Source organism: Trachurus trachurus, assembly GCF_905171665.1.
Source record: "Trachurus trachurus genome assembly, chromosome: 9".
Taxonomy (NCBI): domain Eukaryota; kingdom Metazoa; phylum Chordata; class Actinopteri; order Carangiformes; family Carangidae; genus Trachurus; species Trachurus trachurus.
This window is the reverse complement of record NC_139895.1, coordinates 7806099-7822120: the sequence shown is the minus strand read 5'-3', so window position 1 is coordinate 7822120 and position 16022 is coordinate 7806099. Positions and strand designations below refer to the sequence as shown.

The following is a 16022-nucleotide window of genomic DNA, read 5'->3' as shown; positions in this document are numbered from 1 at the left end:
TTACCTCAAAAACAACTGTTTTTATCCTGTTTAAATATGCATTAAAATGAAGTGTCTAATGGAAAAATAAAGTTCTTTGAATTGAATTGAATTGAATTGAAATTATAAAATGGATTCAGTAGAAATTATTTAATCTAATTGCTAATTGTTAGCTGCTGGTAAATCCTCTTAGTCTGTCATCTCTTGACCGCACCATCTCAATGTGTGGTTATAGAAATCCACAGATGGACGGAGCTGTAAACAGCAGAGTTGCAGCTGTTTCTGTGGAAATCATTAACGCAGAGTACAGAATAATAACATTGTGTGTTTTTTTCCCCCACTTCACTTCTCCAGGACGACACGTCCCCAGACGACCAGATCCGGATCCAGCTGGTGTCGGTGCCGATGTACGGCATCCTGACCCGGAGCCAGTCCCAGCAGGAGCACCAGGAGCTGAGGGAGTACTCCTCCTTCACCATGGAGGACATCAGCAAACACAGGATCAGGTGGGAGCCTCAGACTGCGAGATTTAAAGACAGGATGGTTTTTATAAAGAGGTTGACTGTGCTACATGATCACACCTCTAACTAGAACGACTCGGCCCCGACTCGACTCGACTCTACTTGGTTTTCCTGGTGAGGTTCCAAGCGAGCTGAGCCGATACTTAAACGTTACATCAACCGACTGCGACTGTGAGTGTCGTCACTAGAAGAGTCATGAGCACAACTTCAGGTCACAAGAATCAAACCTGCTATTTTCTAATCCGGACCGCACTGTAATATTGGACTTTCCCCGTCTTTAAAGAGGAACTATGCAGGATTTATATCTTAACTCTGCTACATTTTTACCTTAATTAAACAGCTTTGGAGTAATTGTGATGGTTTAATAAATTACATGTAACTTGTTACAGGGAGAATGGAGGCTCTCTGCCTTCCACCTAGCGTCTCTTGGCTGGAAAATAACTTTGCAACTTTCCCCCACTCTGGTGTCCCAGCTCTTGTCCATACAAACGCACCCCGTAACCTGTAATCTCTTGTTTATGACAGATTAAACTACACAAATACACACGTTGTAACATCGTACATGATGTTATCTACCGCTCTATTGATTGATTTCTCGCCGGCTTCGTTGAAAACTAATGCACATGGCCGAGAGGAGGGTTAGAGACACAGCTGAAAAGCGACCGGACTTGCATAGTTCCTCTTTAATCCAGCGCATCTGTCTCTTCACACAGTGGTACTTTCAGAGCGCCACCCATCAGTTAAATCCATTCACACTGACGAATGTCCTGATTAAATCGAACTCCACTCCTCCCACCTGCAGCAACAGACACTCTTCTCATATCAGCCACTCAGATGTCTGCTCACATATTGCTTGGTTTAAAATGATTTGTTCACCTGTGGCTTCTAAAGGCATCATTAGGTCTTTCTGCAGCATTGAGCTTAATTGAAAGGCATCAGAAATGGCATCCAAAAGTTTTTCTAGAGTAAAAATTTTCCAGAGGAGGAGCCACTTAAAAGAGTTTTGAGTGGTGGCTGACGAGAAGATTGAAAAATGAGAGGAAAATGACCTAAACCTAGTAGAGCTGTAACTGTGTAATGGGAAAAAATGGGCCTTAAGTGTGTTTTGATGTCAAAATACCAGACTAAATTAATAAATAAATGAATAAGCCTCCTCCTCAGCTTCAGAGTGGGAGTGCGAGTGTCTAAAACCGTAATTGCCCAGAAGAATAACCTTGGTTCCAGCTCTGGGTTTTCTTTTTCTTTTTCTTTTTTTTTAGTTTCCCATGACGCTACTTCAGAGGCTTATAAAAACAGAACATCAGCATAAAACCTGCAGCTTACGGCCCAAAAATTACTTTCAAAAACCCTTGGCTGTTTCCAGAAGCCGTCGTTATACAAAGCAATAAAGGTTCACGAGGGTCCGAAGGAGAGAAGAGAGAGAAGAGAGAGGGAATTAGCACCTTTTTAGCTCCGCAATAAATAAAATAAAAACAGTTAAAGGGTTCTGCTAACAGCTCCCTCACGGTGACTGTTTTTAGGAAGAAGAAGTAGGAAAAAGGCAAATGAAGGGTTTTGTGTGTGTGATATTGTGGAGCTCTTCAACGGAAATTAAAAACATGAAAACCACGTTCCCACTGAAGTCCGGAGATTTTCACAGGATCAGAGCGATATGTTCTTCTCGTGTCGACAGGATCCGTGAGCTTCTCCTCTAATGAAATAAAAGGAGCTGTTTTCTTAAAAAAAAGGAAGAAGTCTGGTGTTGTTTCCACTCTGCAGGAGATAAAAGAGCTCACAGGGTTCAGTAGTCATGATCAATTCCTCTGATTTGCAGTTTTGAGTCAACCGCAGGATCATTTCCCCCGTCGGCATCTAAAGGAAGAAACGCTAATAGCTCACACAGAGAGAGATTTTTGAGTTTTCTTCAAACTAATATTTCCTCTCACCAGGCGTTAACGCTGCAGAAAACAAACTAATTAGCAGGAAACAGTTCTGTAGCGTCGGGTGACTCGAGCCAATTAGCATCACTCTGATAAAACCTTCAAGAGGAGGTAAGAAGAAGGAGAAGAAAGGAAGAAGAAATATTCACATGCTAACTTCAGTATCGCCCCTCTATCAGTTGTTTGGGTCTCTGTGGCGCTGGCTGGTGCAAACAAGAGGCGGGAATTGTTTTGTTTTTTTAGGAGAATTAAATGGGATCAGAGAAGATTATACTGGTGTGGATTTCAATTTTTATTAGTGCTTTGCTTTGTGTGGAGATTAGCGGCTCCGTGTCGCAGTGGGAGGGCTGAAGCGTGGCTCTTCTATTAATCCGAGAGGAGTCACATAAACAGATATTTATGTTTTCATTAGAGGAGGGGCGGTTGTTATCGGACTAATTAGCTTCAGCAGCAGGAGAAAGAGAGAAAGAGAGAGAGAAATACAGTAGGGGTTTCACACAGGCCGGACCCAACGGAGCTCAAAAAAATTAAAAATAACAGGTTCAGTTCTCAGGGTAACCAGAAAATAGTTGGTTCTTCCCTGCGAACCATGACATCATTAGTGGGCGTGTTGTATTCACCATTACCCAGGCGTACATTCAACAGAAATAGAAATAGCTTTTTTAATTGCATCATTTCATATACAGTATATTAACGGTTCTAAAGGCAAATACGCAATTTCAATACTGTATTTTCTATAATTTCAACTGCCAGGTGTTGTATACTCCACAAGTTTGAGCTAAAAAGGCTAAAAAGGCTCCCGTAGTTAGCTGAGCAGTGCATTCTCTACAAATAACCTGTGTACTGTACATGTGTCTCTATTGTTAGGGTTTAGTGTTACTTCGCAGAGTCATTTTAACATTCAGGAGTCATGTAAAGATTAAAAACACTCGCTGATACCCATCTGTCACCGCCGGCAACGGGAGCCTCGTGAATTAGGCTGTAAGGAGTAGGAGGCCCAGTGTGGTGAGCTGGGAAGCGGATGCTAGCGGCGGATGCTAGCCGCACTACACACGTAACATGCATCCGTGGGTCCGACAACCCCTGGTTGAGAACCACTAAAGAAACAAAATGTTTGGTGGAGATTTAGGCAAATACACAATTTCAAGAAAAGCTAGAAAGCAAGAAAGAACAAGTTGTATGAATTTTCCTTTTTGCTTTTGGTTATAAAGTGTCTCATATTAATGTGGATGAATCTACGTTACCAACACTTGTTAATGGGTCCATTTTCGATAAATACATCGTTTTGTCTTTATAGTTATTTTGATATTATTATTTAGTGGTTGACTTGCTCAGCAGCATTTCCTACTTTCGGTTTCGCGGACGCTGCCCGGCGGGTCATGGGAATAACGCCGCCGAATCGCTGTTTACGGTCGGAACTACAACGGTATCTGATCGCCTTTGAACCTCCGACTTTCATTCCTGATCGATGAAAACATTCTTGGTGAATGTTTTCACTTTTGTCCGTCTTGCGCCGGTCCAAGAATTTCATTGTGTGCGCAGAGGCTCATGGGAAATGTAGTGTGAAAACACTTCGCTTTCCTAAACTCCTTGTTGTCCCTTTAATAAAGTAAAGTAACTCTTATCTCTGAACTTGGGGAAGAGATGGTCAAAGCTGAGTTCACGCCAACGTCAAACCAAATAATTAATCAACTTTATAAAACTGAAGCAGGTACAGAGACAGTAAAAAAAGGAAAAATGTTGCCACTGACGTGTCTGTGTGAAAGCGACCTGAGTGAATCCAACCAACCCGTCGTCTCCGTCTCTCTGCAGGTACATCACCTCCTTGGAGACGGGCAGTCAGCCGGTCACCGACATCTTCCACTTTGTCGTCTACGACGCGGACAGCAATCGCCTCGACAACCAGATGTGCACCATCACCATCACCTCCACGCCCAGGCAGCCGCCGGTGGTCACCGTGCAGAGCGGCATCAAGGTACGGCAGCCGCACGCTGACTCACAGTGTACACACAGTGCACACACACACACACACACACACACACACACACACACACACACACACACACACACACACACACACACACACACACAGACTGTATGTACTGTCCTTAACAAACAGAAGGGAGCTGTATTTTACTTTGTTTATTTATAAAACTCTTCTGTAAAAGCCTCCTCATTATCTCTGCTCTGCAGCTCCGACAGCACCGTGGCGTCGCCTTCTGTGTGTTTTTTATTTTTATTTTCATTTTCATTCTCTCTGTTAGTTTTCCTGTGTGGGGTTTCCTCAGGTCTGTCGACCCTGTAACAGACGGATAACAGACAGATAATGGGCCACGTCCTCGTCAGGTTTTAAACCCTGGACTGGTTCCAGCTGGATTATTGATAATAGATGAAGGTCACAGGACACAAGTTTAAAACTTCATTTCAGCTGGAACTCATAAAACCTGGATTCAGACACGACGCTGCTGCATACAAATGGAAACAGCTACAAAAAATATGAAGTGTTATTCTTCTGTTTCACATTTTTATTTCCAACTGTTTTCTACCTGCATGTCAAACATCTTGACATTTGACATTAAAGCAAAAACATACAGGAGAATAATGGAGGAGCAAAGTGAGATGTACTGTAAGATGATGTGTGCAACTACAGGAGATAGAAATAATAAAGAAAGTATAATCTATAAAACGACATAAAACATAAAGTGAGTTAAAAAAAAAAACGCTACGGAGGCTCATGGGATTTCTTGGTTTCCCTCATCAAACTCATCAAATACACAATCCAACAACTCCAAAACGCTCTGGTGGACAAGTTGTGACCTGCACATTCACCACGCTATGAGATAATAACACAACGTTACCAGACAGAGTTGTTTTAGAGGTAAATTCATGCAAAACCTCTGATGCGCGTTCCCGTCGGGGGCAGTTTTTTTATCAAGCAGTCGCTGAATTTACCTCTAAAACAACTTTGTCTGGTAACATTCTGTTATTATCTCATAGCGTGGTGAATGTGCAGGTCACAACTTGTCCACCAGAGTGTTTTGGAGTTGTTGGATTGTGTATTTGATGTGTTTGGAATCCAAGAAATCCCATCAGCCTCCGTAGCGTAGCTCTGAGCAGCTCACGGCTCTGCTCCGCCGTTCTAAAAACAGCTTGCACCGACAATTAAAGGTAACGAACCTACTGCTATGACTATAGGGATTATTATGGCAATGGGCCAATTTGCCAAAAATGTAGAACTATCCCTTTAAGATGCACGAATGAGATAACGGACAACACAACAGCCTCTGCAGGAAGGAACCTGGTGGAGGAGGGAGCAGAAGAGGAGGAAGAGGATGATACCTGTTGTCAGATGTAATGAAGGTTACGCTGGTATCCTCAGTGGAGCCTCCGTCAGGGAGTCCAGGCCCGTTTTAGCTCCACAGCTCCGCCTCCTCCTCAAAGACATGAAGTCAAATCTCTCCGGTCTCCTTCAGTTTGCCCGCAGGCCGTGAGAAAACAGAGGGAGGGGAACAAACTCTCTGTTTATTTATCTATCTATCTATACAGTAAGAAGTGGGATTTCTCTCCAGCGGCTGCGGTTTGATTTGTTTGGGGAAATTAAAAAAGAAACATAATAAAAGGTAGAAGAGAAGAACAACAACAAACCTAATGGCACTTTGTAATTTACCCGTTTCATTAGTCCTTCAAACGTCCTCGTGGGGTTTAGAAGTTTGTAATTTTTTCACATGATTAGTGGATGAAAAAAAAAGTAATGCTGAATAAGTTGCATCGGCAACTTTGAAAGTGAACGAATAGTAGAATCTAAGAAAACAGTATCAATATCAATCAGATTCAGATTTATATTTATATTAGTAACAAATGGTCCCTCAATCTGATCTTCAGCCAAAGACATGACCAGGTAAAGACAGACAGAGGTGACAGATGATCAGAATAGGATGATAAATAGATAGATTATAAACATATATGGAGAATATGAGCCCTGTTGTTATAGACTGGCTGTGATTGGCTCCACCACATCAAAAGGAGGAGGAGAAGCTGTACAGCTAATGAATGCATGATCTTGAAGGAAGACGAGAAACCTCTAGGTACCGTTGAACAGATGGTACCGGAGCCGCACGACCTCCTCCCACCAGGAAGACACAGGAGACAAACCCAGAGAGACAGAGAGAGAGAGAAGGACGAGGACGAGACCTGGAGTAGATGTAGATCCAGATCTCTCTCAGGACGGACAACGGAGAGTCTGAGTGAGACAATAAAGGACGGAGAGAGAAGAGAAGAAAAGACGAGGAGAGACTCAGTAGAGAGTTCGAGTCGTGGCGCTTTCCCTGTTGAGTTTACACTAAGAAGGAAAAACATATAGTCATCGAACCGGCGTGATCAGATCATGTGACGTTTTTCAAAGAAAGCACCATAACAAAAAAAATGTGATGACCTGGATGACGCTGCTGTTCAACTTCGATTGAAAGCGCAGATTTGAAACTCTCACCCGCTTTTGGTTTTACATTGATAGACCATGTGAAACTGGAGATACAGTATGATGGAGCGTAAAGACGTTGCATTTCTTTCCATAAAGTATATTAGCCATTTTACAAAACTTGGGGGAAAAGATGATGGAATAAACGTGATTTTTGTGTTTTTTTGGGCCCAATATGTTAATAAAGTCGGTTAAAGTGAAAAAAGTAATAGTCAGATCCTAAAAGTAAAGTTGTGCTGGGAAAAACAATACCAAACATGGGTATGGTAAACATTTTTTATGTGGTATTAAAGGGAAAGTTGTCTTTTTATATCATTTTTTTTTTGTTATTTCCTTCTACGTCCAGGTCCAGGAAGGCGGTCGTGTGCAGCTGTCGACCAATCACATCATAGTGTCGGACGTGGACACGCCCAGGAAGGACCTGCTGGTCTGGCTCGTCAGTCCCCCGAAATACGGCTTCATCGAGAACACCAAGAGAGGTGAGGGAGCCGGACCGGTGGCCTCTGCTGCAGAGGCGTGAACACAGACGAATGCAAACACATATGATGTTTATGCATGTACATTTACTGCGCCTCTGTTAACTCTGAATTTCTATTTATGTCACACACACACACACACACACACACACACACACATATTCATACATATCGCCGGTTGAATTCCCAGCAGTGCCGATGCCATCTGTCACAGCGTGATTATGTTGTGGATTAGCGCTGCCAGATAGCCGGCTACAGATGGAGCAATTGTTGATGTCCCAATTTTTGACTGCATGCTTGCTCAACCGCTGCCGTACTTCTCCTTCTTCTGTCCCCGAGAGGAAGCGTTTGCAAAAATGAATAGATAAGAAAAGAGAAAAAAAAGAAAAAGAAAGAAAGAGGTGAGACGAGTTGAAAACGAAGCGCTCCCCCGCTGGGAAACTGTGTCATTGTCAGAGCAGGTTTGAATTCAAAAATCTAATAAAAGACCTGGGGATATAGATGCAGATGAAAACACCACATAGCCTAAACATAGTAAAATATTAAATTTGACTGGTAATGAGGTCAAACTGTATACAGGATATTCATATTTCTAGATTGATTGGATGTGTTTGAAAGTCCGTCTCAAGAGGACAAAACTGCACTGAATACAAAACTACACTGTCAGCATCCATATATTATATCTAAGATGTCATCACATGAACAGAAAACTATAGTGCAGTAACAGAAATAAAGTTTTCCAGGATAAAAGATGATGGTAAAAAAAAAAAAAAGTCATGTTACTGTAACGTAAAATCCTATTTGACGTTTACTGAGAGTCAGGATATCATGGAGGTACAATGCTAATTTGCAAAGATGCCACTTAAAGAAATTTACAATGATAAAACTACATTACAAGAACTTATAACAACAAATACCAACCCTCAAAGTTCAGTCTCCAAAGCTTTCATCCACATCTCATGGTCTTCATTGCTCATCAATCAAGTTGTAATGGAGTTAGCATAGCATACTTAGCTTAGTTTTAGCTTGAACATCTCCTGGCTGCAAATTAAAAAAAAATACCACCACTACAGTATGTAATAATATGTTACTCTTTAAGAATAAATTCACATTAAAACCATTTGATTGTTTGTTAGCAACATTTTTAACTTTAAAGGAGCTGTCTGTAAGTTTTGGTGGTGCTACTGTACGTAGCCACTGTTAGCATCAACAGCTGTTTATGTACTGATGTAAAACAATCGACAAGTTCACCATCAAGGGGAACTATTACAACCATTATAATGTAAATTACTCTGAAGCGGTTTAATAAATTAAAAAATTACATTTAATAAAGGTAAAAAATATTGCATAGACTCATTGATTCTATTGATGTTAGCATGCTAAGCAGCTAGCCTCATCCTGTCTGGTCCATTATTCCCGATAGCGAGTCACTGTCGCCTCTGGTCAATTAGCACCTTTAACGTCTGAAAACGAATCAGCAGCAGAAAAAAAATGTCCCTGCTGAGCTTGAAAAGTAAAGTATCACCTCTGCGAAGCTGCAGTTACACTAATTACGCTCTGCTGTCATATTAATTGCAAGACAGATTTCTCTGCGGACGTACGTAGCTTAATGAGCGATGACGAAGGCGACGGAGAACATCTGCAGCAGCTGGCAGTCGATCGTCCTCTGTCTGTCCCCCGTCCCCGGTCCCCGTCCCCCCGCTGACTGTCGCTCGTTGGTATTCAGCAAAGTCAGGTGTGAAGCTGATAGGATTGTTGCCGCCGGGGCACATGGGAGGTCAGCCGGTGTGTCGCCTCAACAAAACCAAACACACACACACACATACACACACAGTGGCTTTGTGTGTTGGATGTGAACACAAGAGGAAGTCGACGCTCGCTGTGCATTTGCATGATTATATTAAAGTCATTCAAACGTACAGAACAACACAGAATATGGAATAACAAACACACCTACACACACACAACAACAGCAACAACAGGCGGTGTTTTAAATGCAAACAGAGCATTATGCATTCAGAGACGTACTCTAACATGATGCGTTTAAATTTTCATATCTGGTGTCGGAGCAAAGCCGCATAATGGTGCATAATTACATGATGAGATAGAGTAATAGCGTGAGGTCAGTCGGTCCATCTCTAAGTCCAGACTGAGACATTTCTGATTTTGAATATTGATGCGTTTTTATTTTTACTTTAAAAACACACGTCCGTCTCTGCAGGGTTGTACGAGTTCTACAACATGTATGACCCTCTCTGACCTCACATTTGCTTTCCAGATGAGAAATAAAACTCCTGTAAACGTCCCCTTCAGTGCCGCCTTCGGGCTAAAAAAACATCACATTTTGGCAGACGACCAAGAAGTTCGATGAGCTTTTTTTTAAAAATTTTATGCATGCAAGAAGAGAATGAGTTTTGACTTTTCTTCTGATTCTTTAATGACCCGAGTGTAACTTTCCTGGCGATAAGGCAGCATTGTTCATCGGTTGTTTTACATACAGTGTAATAAAAACAGCCTGAGGAACGACCAGAGGCGCTTTAAACTTCTTAATAAATGATGGTATCACTTCTACAGTAACTGGTGCAGCATGCACAGACCGACTCCTCCTAATCAAATGGGAGATAATTAGTCAATAAGCAGAGGTTTTAAATATATATATATATATAAAGGTTTTTTTTAGTTTGTAAACTTCAAGTTGAAAGTCTCAGAGCTCCGTGCAGGTGTGAGATGAAGTTATTAGGAGATATTTTTCACCATGAGCTGCCAGAGTTTTTGGGGATTCATATTTCAGCCTGTTCCCTCGTGTCCCTGAGCAGCTCATTTCCTTGTTGTTTACCCATATATTTATTTATATATATAAAAAATACACATATTTGTATATATATATATATATATTATATATATACTCCTCCCATACTCTTCATTAGTCTTGTTCCGTCAGAGATGGACAGAGATGTCAGTGGTGTTACGTCTCCACAGCCGCCTCTGAAATCTGCAGATACCACCTTTAAAGAGCATAAGAAGAAGAGGAAGAAGAAAAGAAACAACGCTGCCAAAAAAAATGTCCCAGAGTCTCTTTCTCTCTCTCTCTCTCGTTCTCCGGTGGCTGCGTGTGATTTTTAATCCCGATCACGCTTCTGTGGCGAGTTCCTGCTCAGATAAGAGACTCCCCTCTCTCCTCTTATAGCAGCCAGACGATGGAGATGTGATGTGATTTACCGTTGTGGCTGAAACTTACACACATACACACACACTCACACACACTCACATAGACACACACACAGATACTGTATATACACAACAGCAGCTCTTCCCCTCCGAGCCCTGACTCGACTCGCTGTGGAGTCATCCATCTCCCGTGACAGCGGCTGCTCACACTTTGTCTCAAACTTCAGAGATTTCAGGGATGGGATGGTTTTTTGAACATTCATGGCCACTCTCCCTCCCCCTCTTCCTCGTCTTCCTCCTCCTCCTCCTCCTACAGTCCAAGTGCTGGGAAGCGTTAACGTCTCTCGGTCCATCTATCCCGCCCCAAACTGCCACACAGTTCTGACTAAAGTGACATTAAAATAAGGGGGAAAAAAGCCGATGAGGGACGGGAAGACGGGAGGTTTGTGCTGCCGTTCCAGCTGTCACATGTTTTAAGCGATGGGCTGGTAACTGGTCACCGGAGAGGAACACACACACACACACACACAACATTGCAGCATATACTGGGGGATTTCAGAGTAAAAGCAGCACTACAGACGTTTTGCTCAGCGTTTACAGCAGCAATGCAAAAACTCAAAATCTTTCCAAGAATATTTGTCTTATTTCTTGTCAAAATGTCTCAATTTTAGTCAAAACTAATCTCTCTCCACTTAAAATAACTCATCACCTAAAAATGAACTTGTTTTTAGATCATTTTAACTTGTTTCAAACTAATTTTCAATTGAAATAAGTAGAAAAATCTGATAGTGAAAGCAAGTTTTTTGTGCTTGTAATAAGAAAGAAAAAATATCAGATTTTTCTACTTATTTCAAGTGAAAATATGCTTGAAAAGAGTAAAAAGTGTCCCAAAAGTCTTATTTTAAGTATAATTAAATTTGTTTTGACTATAAATTACATTTTGACTAGAAATAAGACAAATGTTCTTGGTAAGATTTTGAGTTTTTGCAGTGAGGAGCTCCTGTGATTGTGTCATTTTACACCTGCGTCCTAACACCTGTTCTCCTCCTTCTCCTCGTCCTCCAGGAGGCTCGGTCGGCGGCTCGCGGGTCGTTACGCCCGACGTTCCCTTCTCCTTGGAGGACCTGACGTCCGACCACATCTTCTACGTCCAGGACGGCCGGCAGAAAGCCCACGCCGAGCAGGACGTCTTCAGCTTCTACATCAGCGACGGACACAGTCAGACCGAGGCGTTCAATGTCGAGATCGACATCCTGGTAAATCACAGCGTCGTCGCGTCTGTTTCACCTTGTCCATGAATTTCGGATATCTGTAACTGAATTACAACTATTACTAATTCCAGTTTGAGATATCTACATTTTGGTTCTGACTAGTCATAATTCCAGTTCAAGATATCTTTAATTCACCTCAATTAAAGATATCTACATGTCCCTTTTCAGATATCTTAAAGGGATAGTTCAACATTTTGGCAAATTGGCCCATTGCCATAATCCCTCTAGTTTTAGGAGTAGGTTCGTTGCCTTTAATTGCCGGTGCAAGCTATTTTTAGAACGGGCGGAGCAGAGCCGCGAGCTGTTTTCGAGGCAAATACAGAGAACTGCTTGCTGAAAAACTGCCCCCGACGGGAACGCGCATCAGCAGTTTTGCATGAATTTCCCTCTAAAACAACTCTGTCTGGTAACGTTCTGTTATTATCTCATAGCGTGGTGAATGTGCAGGTCACAACTTGTCCACCAGAGCGTTTTGGAGTTGTTGGATTGTGTATTTGATGAGTTTGATGAGGGAAACCAAGAAATCCCATGAGCCTCCGTAGCGTAGCTCTGAGCAGCTCACGGCTCTGCTCCGCCGTTCTAAAAATAGCTTGCACCGACAATTAAAGGTAACGAACCTACTGCTATGACTATAGGGACTATGGCAATGGGCCAATTTGCCAAAATGTTGAACTATCCCTTTAAGATATCTGACGTTGTAGATATCTCAAACTGGAATTAGTACTAGTCATAATTCAGTTACAGATATCCGTAATTCACATAGCGGATATCTGCAACTGTATTGTAGATATCTGTAATAACAAACCCCATACACATGAATGGCAAAAGTGACGTCATTTGTCCCGTAGTTGTGGATCTGAAATGTTCTTTTTGACTCGGCAAAACTGAATTACAAATATCTTGAATGAAAAATCCAACTATTCAAAATGTTATTACGACTAGTCAGAAAGACGTTGTTGATATCTACAATGTTCATTCCAGATAATCAAACTTAGCTTTTAAATGTTAAATCCATCTGCCTTAGACATTGTTGCAGCTGCTTTTGTGACGTCAGTGAAAGTTTCGATCCGTCTCCGTTCGGCCTCAGACAGATGAAGAGATGAGAGATGAAGGAAGACATAACAAGCGCACGCTCCATCAGTGATTTGAAGATGGACCGTCGTCACACACACACACACACACACACGGTGACGGCGTCTTTTATAAACACCACCGCTCTTGATTTGTGCTCGACTTCATCGGAGGGAAATAAAAACAGCTCTGTCCTCAGGCTGTCTCCATCTTTTCTTTTTTGTTTTTTTTTAAATCTCCGACCTAAACAAACTCAGCGACTCGATCCATCACATCGGCCTGGCTTTTTTTTTAAATGTTGAGTTGAATTGATGAGGCTGTCACTGAGTGTGTGTGTGTGTGTGTGTGTGTGTGTGTGTGTGTGTGTGTGTGTGTGTGTGTGTGTGTGTGTGTGTGTGTGCAGTATGCATACAGTATAGTCAGGGCATACGGGCCTGTGTTTGTTTATGTGGAGGCGGTTCTCATCACCGATTTGAAATCCTCCAACAAGAGGTTGAAAAAATGTGAAACAACAATGTTTATTTTTCTATTTATTTTTCTTTAATTGTGAGAATAAAAACACAACAGACAACACAGTGAACATACATATTTACATTGATGTATACATAACATGTGAAATAAGGTTTGTGTGTATGTGTGCATGTGTAACTCAGTTAATAATAATATACTGTATTATATAAATGGTGATCATAATAATAATAGTGATGAAAAAGGAAATTGGTGAATAATAATAATAACCTTGGTCATAATAATAACAGTATTAACCCTCCTGTTGTCCTCCTGGGTCAAGGAAGGAAGGACAAAGATAAGCTTTTGCTTCTCCCGCTTTCCCTTTCGGCCATGTGTGACATGCCCGAAATAAACAAATTGATTGATTGATTGATTGACAAAGGGAAGGAAGGAAGGAAGGAAGGAAGGAAGGAAGGAAGGAAGGAAGGAAGGAAGGAAGGAAGGAAGGAAGGAAGGAAGGAAGGAAGGAAGGAAGGAAGGATAAAGGGATAGAAGGAAGGAAGGAAGGAAGGACAACGGGAGAGATGGGAGGGAAGAAGGAAGGAAGAAGTAAGGACGAAGGGAAGGAAAGAAGGAAGGTAGGAAGGATGAAGGGAAAGAAGGAAGGAAGGATGGACAAAGGGAACGACGGGGGGAAAGAAGGAAGGGAAAAGGAAGGAAAGATAGATGGAGGGAGGGAACAGATTGGGTCAAAAAAGAAGGAAGAAGTAAGGACGAAGGGAAGGAAGGAAGGGAGGGAGGCAAAAAGGATTGTGGAAAGAAGGAAGGGAAAAGGGAAGGAAAGAAAGATGGAGGGAGGGAGGGAACAGACCAGGTCAACTGGATCAAAAGAGGAAGGAAGAAGAAGGAAGGAAGGAAGGAAGGAAGGAAGGAAGGAAGGAAGGAAGGAAGGAAGGAAGGAAGGAAGGAAGGAAGGAAGCAAGCAAGGAAGGAAGGAAGGAAGGAAGGAAGGAAGCAAGGGAAAAAGGATTGTAGAAAGAAGGAAGGATGGATTGCCCCCCCCCAAAAAAAAAATCATACACATTATTAACAGAAAGTGTGTGTGTGTGTGTGTGTCTTTGCTCCGGCAGCAGAGCAAAGAGGACAGGAAGCCGGTGGTGTCGGTCAGCAGCATCCACGTGGAGGAAAACTCCGGCGTCGTCATCACCAACTCGTCTCTCAGCGTCCTGGACCAGGACACGCCGGAGAACGAGATCCTCTTCACCATCATCAGGATCCCCGCCTACGGTGAGCGCCCATCCATCCATCAGTCCTCGATCAATATTGATAATATATCTATCAGCCGTTTCCACAGTTCCCTACAGATGGGATCGGCCCCGTGGCTCAGCTCCACCAGCCGTCACTTCACCTTAACATTGTGCCACAAAACTTGAGGTTTCAAGGCCTCTCTGTGTGTGTGTCTGTGTGTTTGTGTTTCTTTGTTTTCTTATCAGTACGATGCAGAGCTGTTGCACTGAGCTGCAGCTAAATGTAAAACCTCTGTCCCACTGTCGATGTCATTTGCTGCCGTTTCAGCCGATTTTTTCAGCCACTAATGTGCAGTGAGTCTGAGGACGGAGAATTCAGGCCATTGTGGATTTAAAACAAAGAACAACAAAAAGAAAAGACAGAAAGCGGAAAGGAGTGGTACATTTAAAAGTTTAAAACACTCAAGTTTAAACTTTATGAGAAAAAAACCTTTGACTTTTTGAAATAACAAATTTTACAAACTCATTTTCAAGTCAAGTCAGGAAACACAACTCTACAAATATTAGAGTTTCAAGTTTGATAAAAACTTCCACCGCAGGAATGAAAAACAAACAACATCTGTCCAACTTTGCAAAGTGTAGAGACATGTTTCATTACTTTGTAGAAAAAAAATCCCACAATTTGGGGAATTTTTTGTAGGTTTTGTTTGTCAATTTATGAGTTTTTCTCGCATATCTTTTGAGTTTATAATGTCAGAGAATATCCTTGTTTTGTTGAAAAGTTGAAAATTCACTTCAAAACTCCTTCTCTTCCAACTCATTTAAAAAAAACTACAGCAACACAATAATGAACCATTATCTAGGAAATAAAGGCCACATTTGAAGGAGCCTTTAAAAATGAGTAGCATAGTCTCAATCAGGACACAGTAATAATCTAACCTCATTGATAAAAAGCTGGTTGACAAAAAAAAAATTTCAGGAACAAAATGTTCCAGAAAGTTGAATCAACCCCTTCTCTAAAACTTTAAAACATAACAAGACAGGCTTTTAATGCAGCGTTTAGTGAGCTGCTCTACAAATTAATGTTTTTTTTTCTCTCACCCAGAATCTGTGTCGACTCAGTATCACAGCTGTTTGTGAGAGGAGATGAAAACAGGTTTCACTGTGAATCTAAAAACACTGTGTCTGCAGTGCTAATGCTAATCCACAGTGCTAGTGTGCGTACATGCAAATTAAACACATACAGTATAGCATTGAAATCTATATATAGTGTATATGTATAAATGTAAAAATAGGTAGGAGAGAGAGAGACGCTGAGCTGCCTGTATTCAGATATTCATGTGTTTACAGCGTGTGGGTTGTTTCTTTATCAGACATTTAGCCGTAATTATGACATCATCATGTGAAATACATAAGAGATGTCAGATCAAGTGCAGCTGGTTGTGT

At 41.7% G+C, this 16022-nt stretch overlaps 1 protein-coding gene across 1 annotated transcript in view; it reads left to right on the top strand.

The window, feature by feature from the left end:
• fras1 (Fraser extracellular matrix complex subunit 1) overlaps window positions 1-16022 on the top strand; it is a gene marked incomplete at its 5' end in the record, with an annotated part of 337050 nt that overhangs the window by 266055 nt on the left and 54973 nt on the right. The window contains 5 exons of the mRNA XM_083979904.1: window positions 334-485; window positions 4232-4394; window positions 7240-7372; window positions 11603-11793; window positions 14460-14616. Of these exons, the coding sequence (XP_083836030.1) occupies window positions 334-485; window positions 4232-4394; window positions 7240-7372; window positions 11603-11793; window positions 14460-14616 (796 nt within the window). The remainder of the gene's footprint in view (window positions 1-333; window positions 486-4231; window positions 4395-7239; window positions 7373-11602; window positions 11794-14459; window positions 14617-16022) is intronic.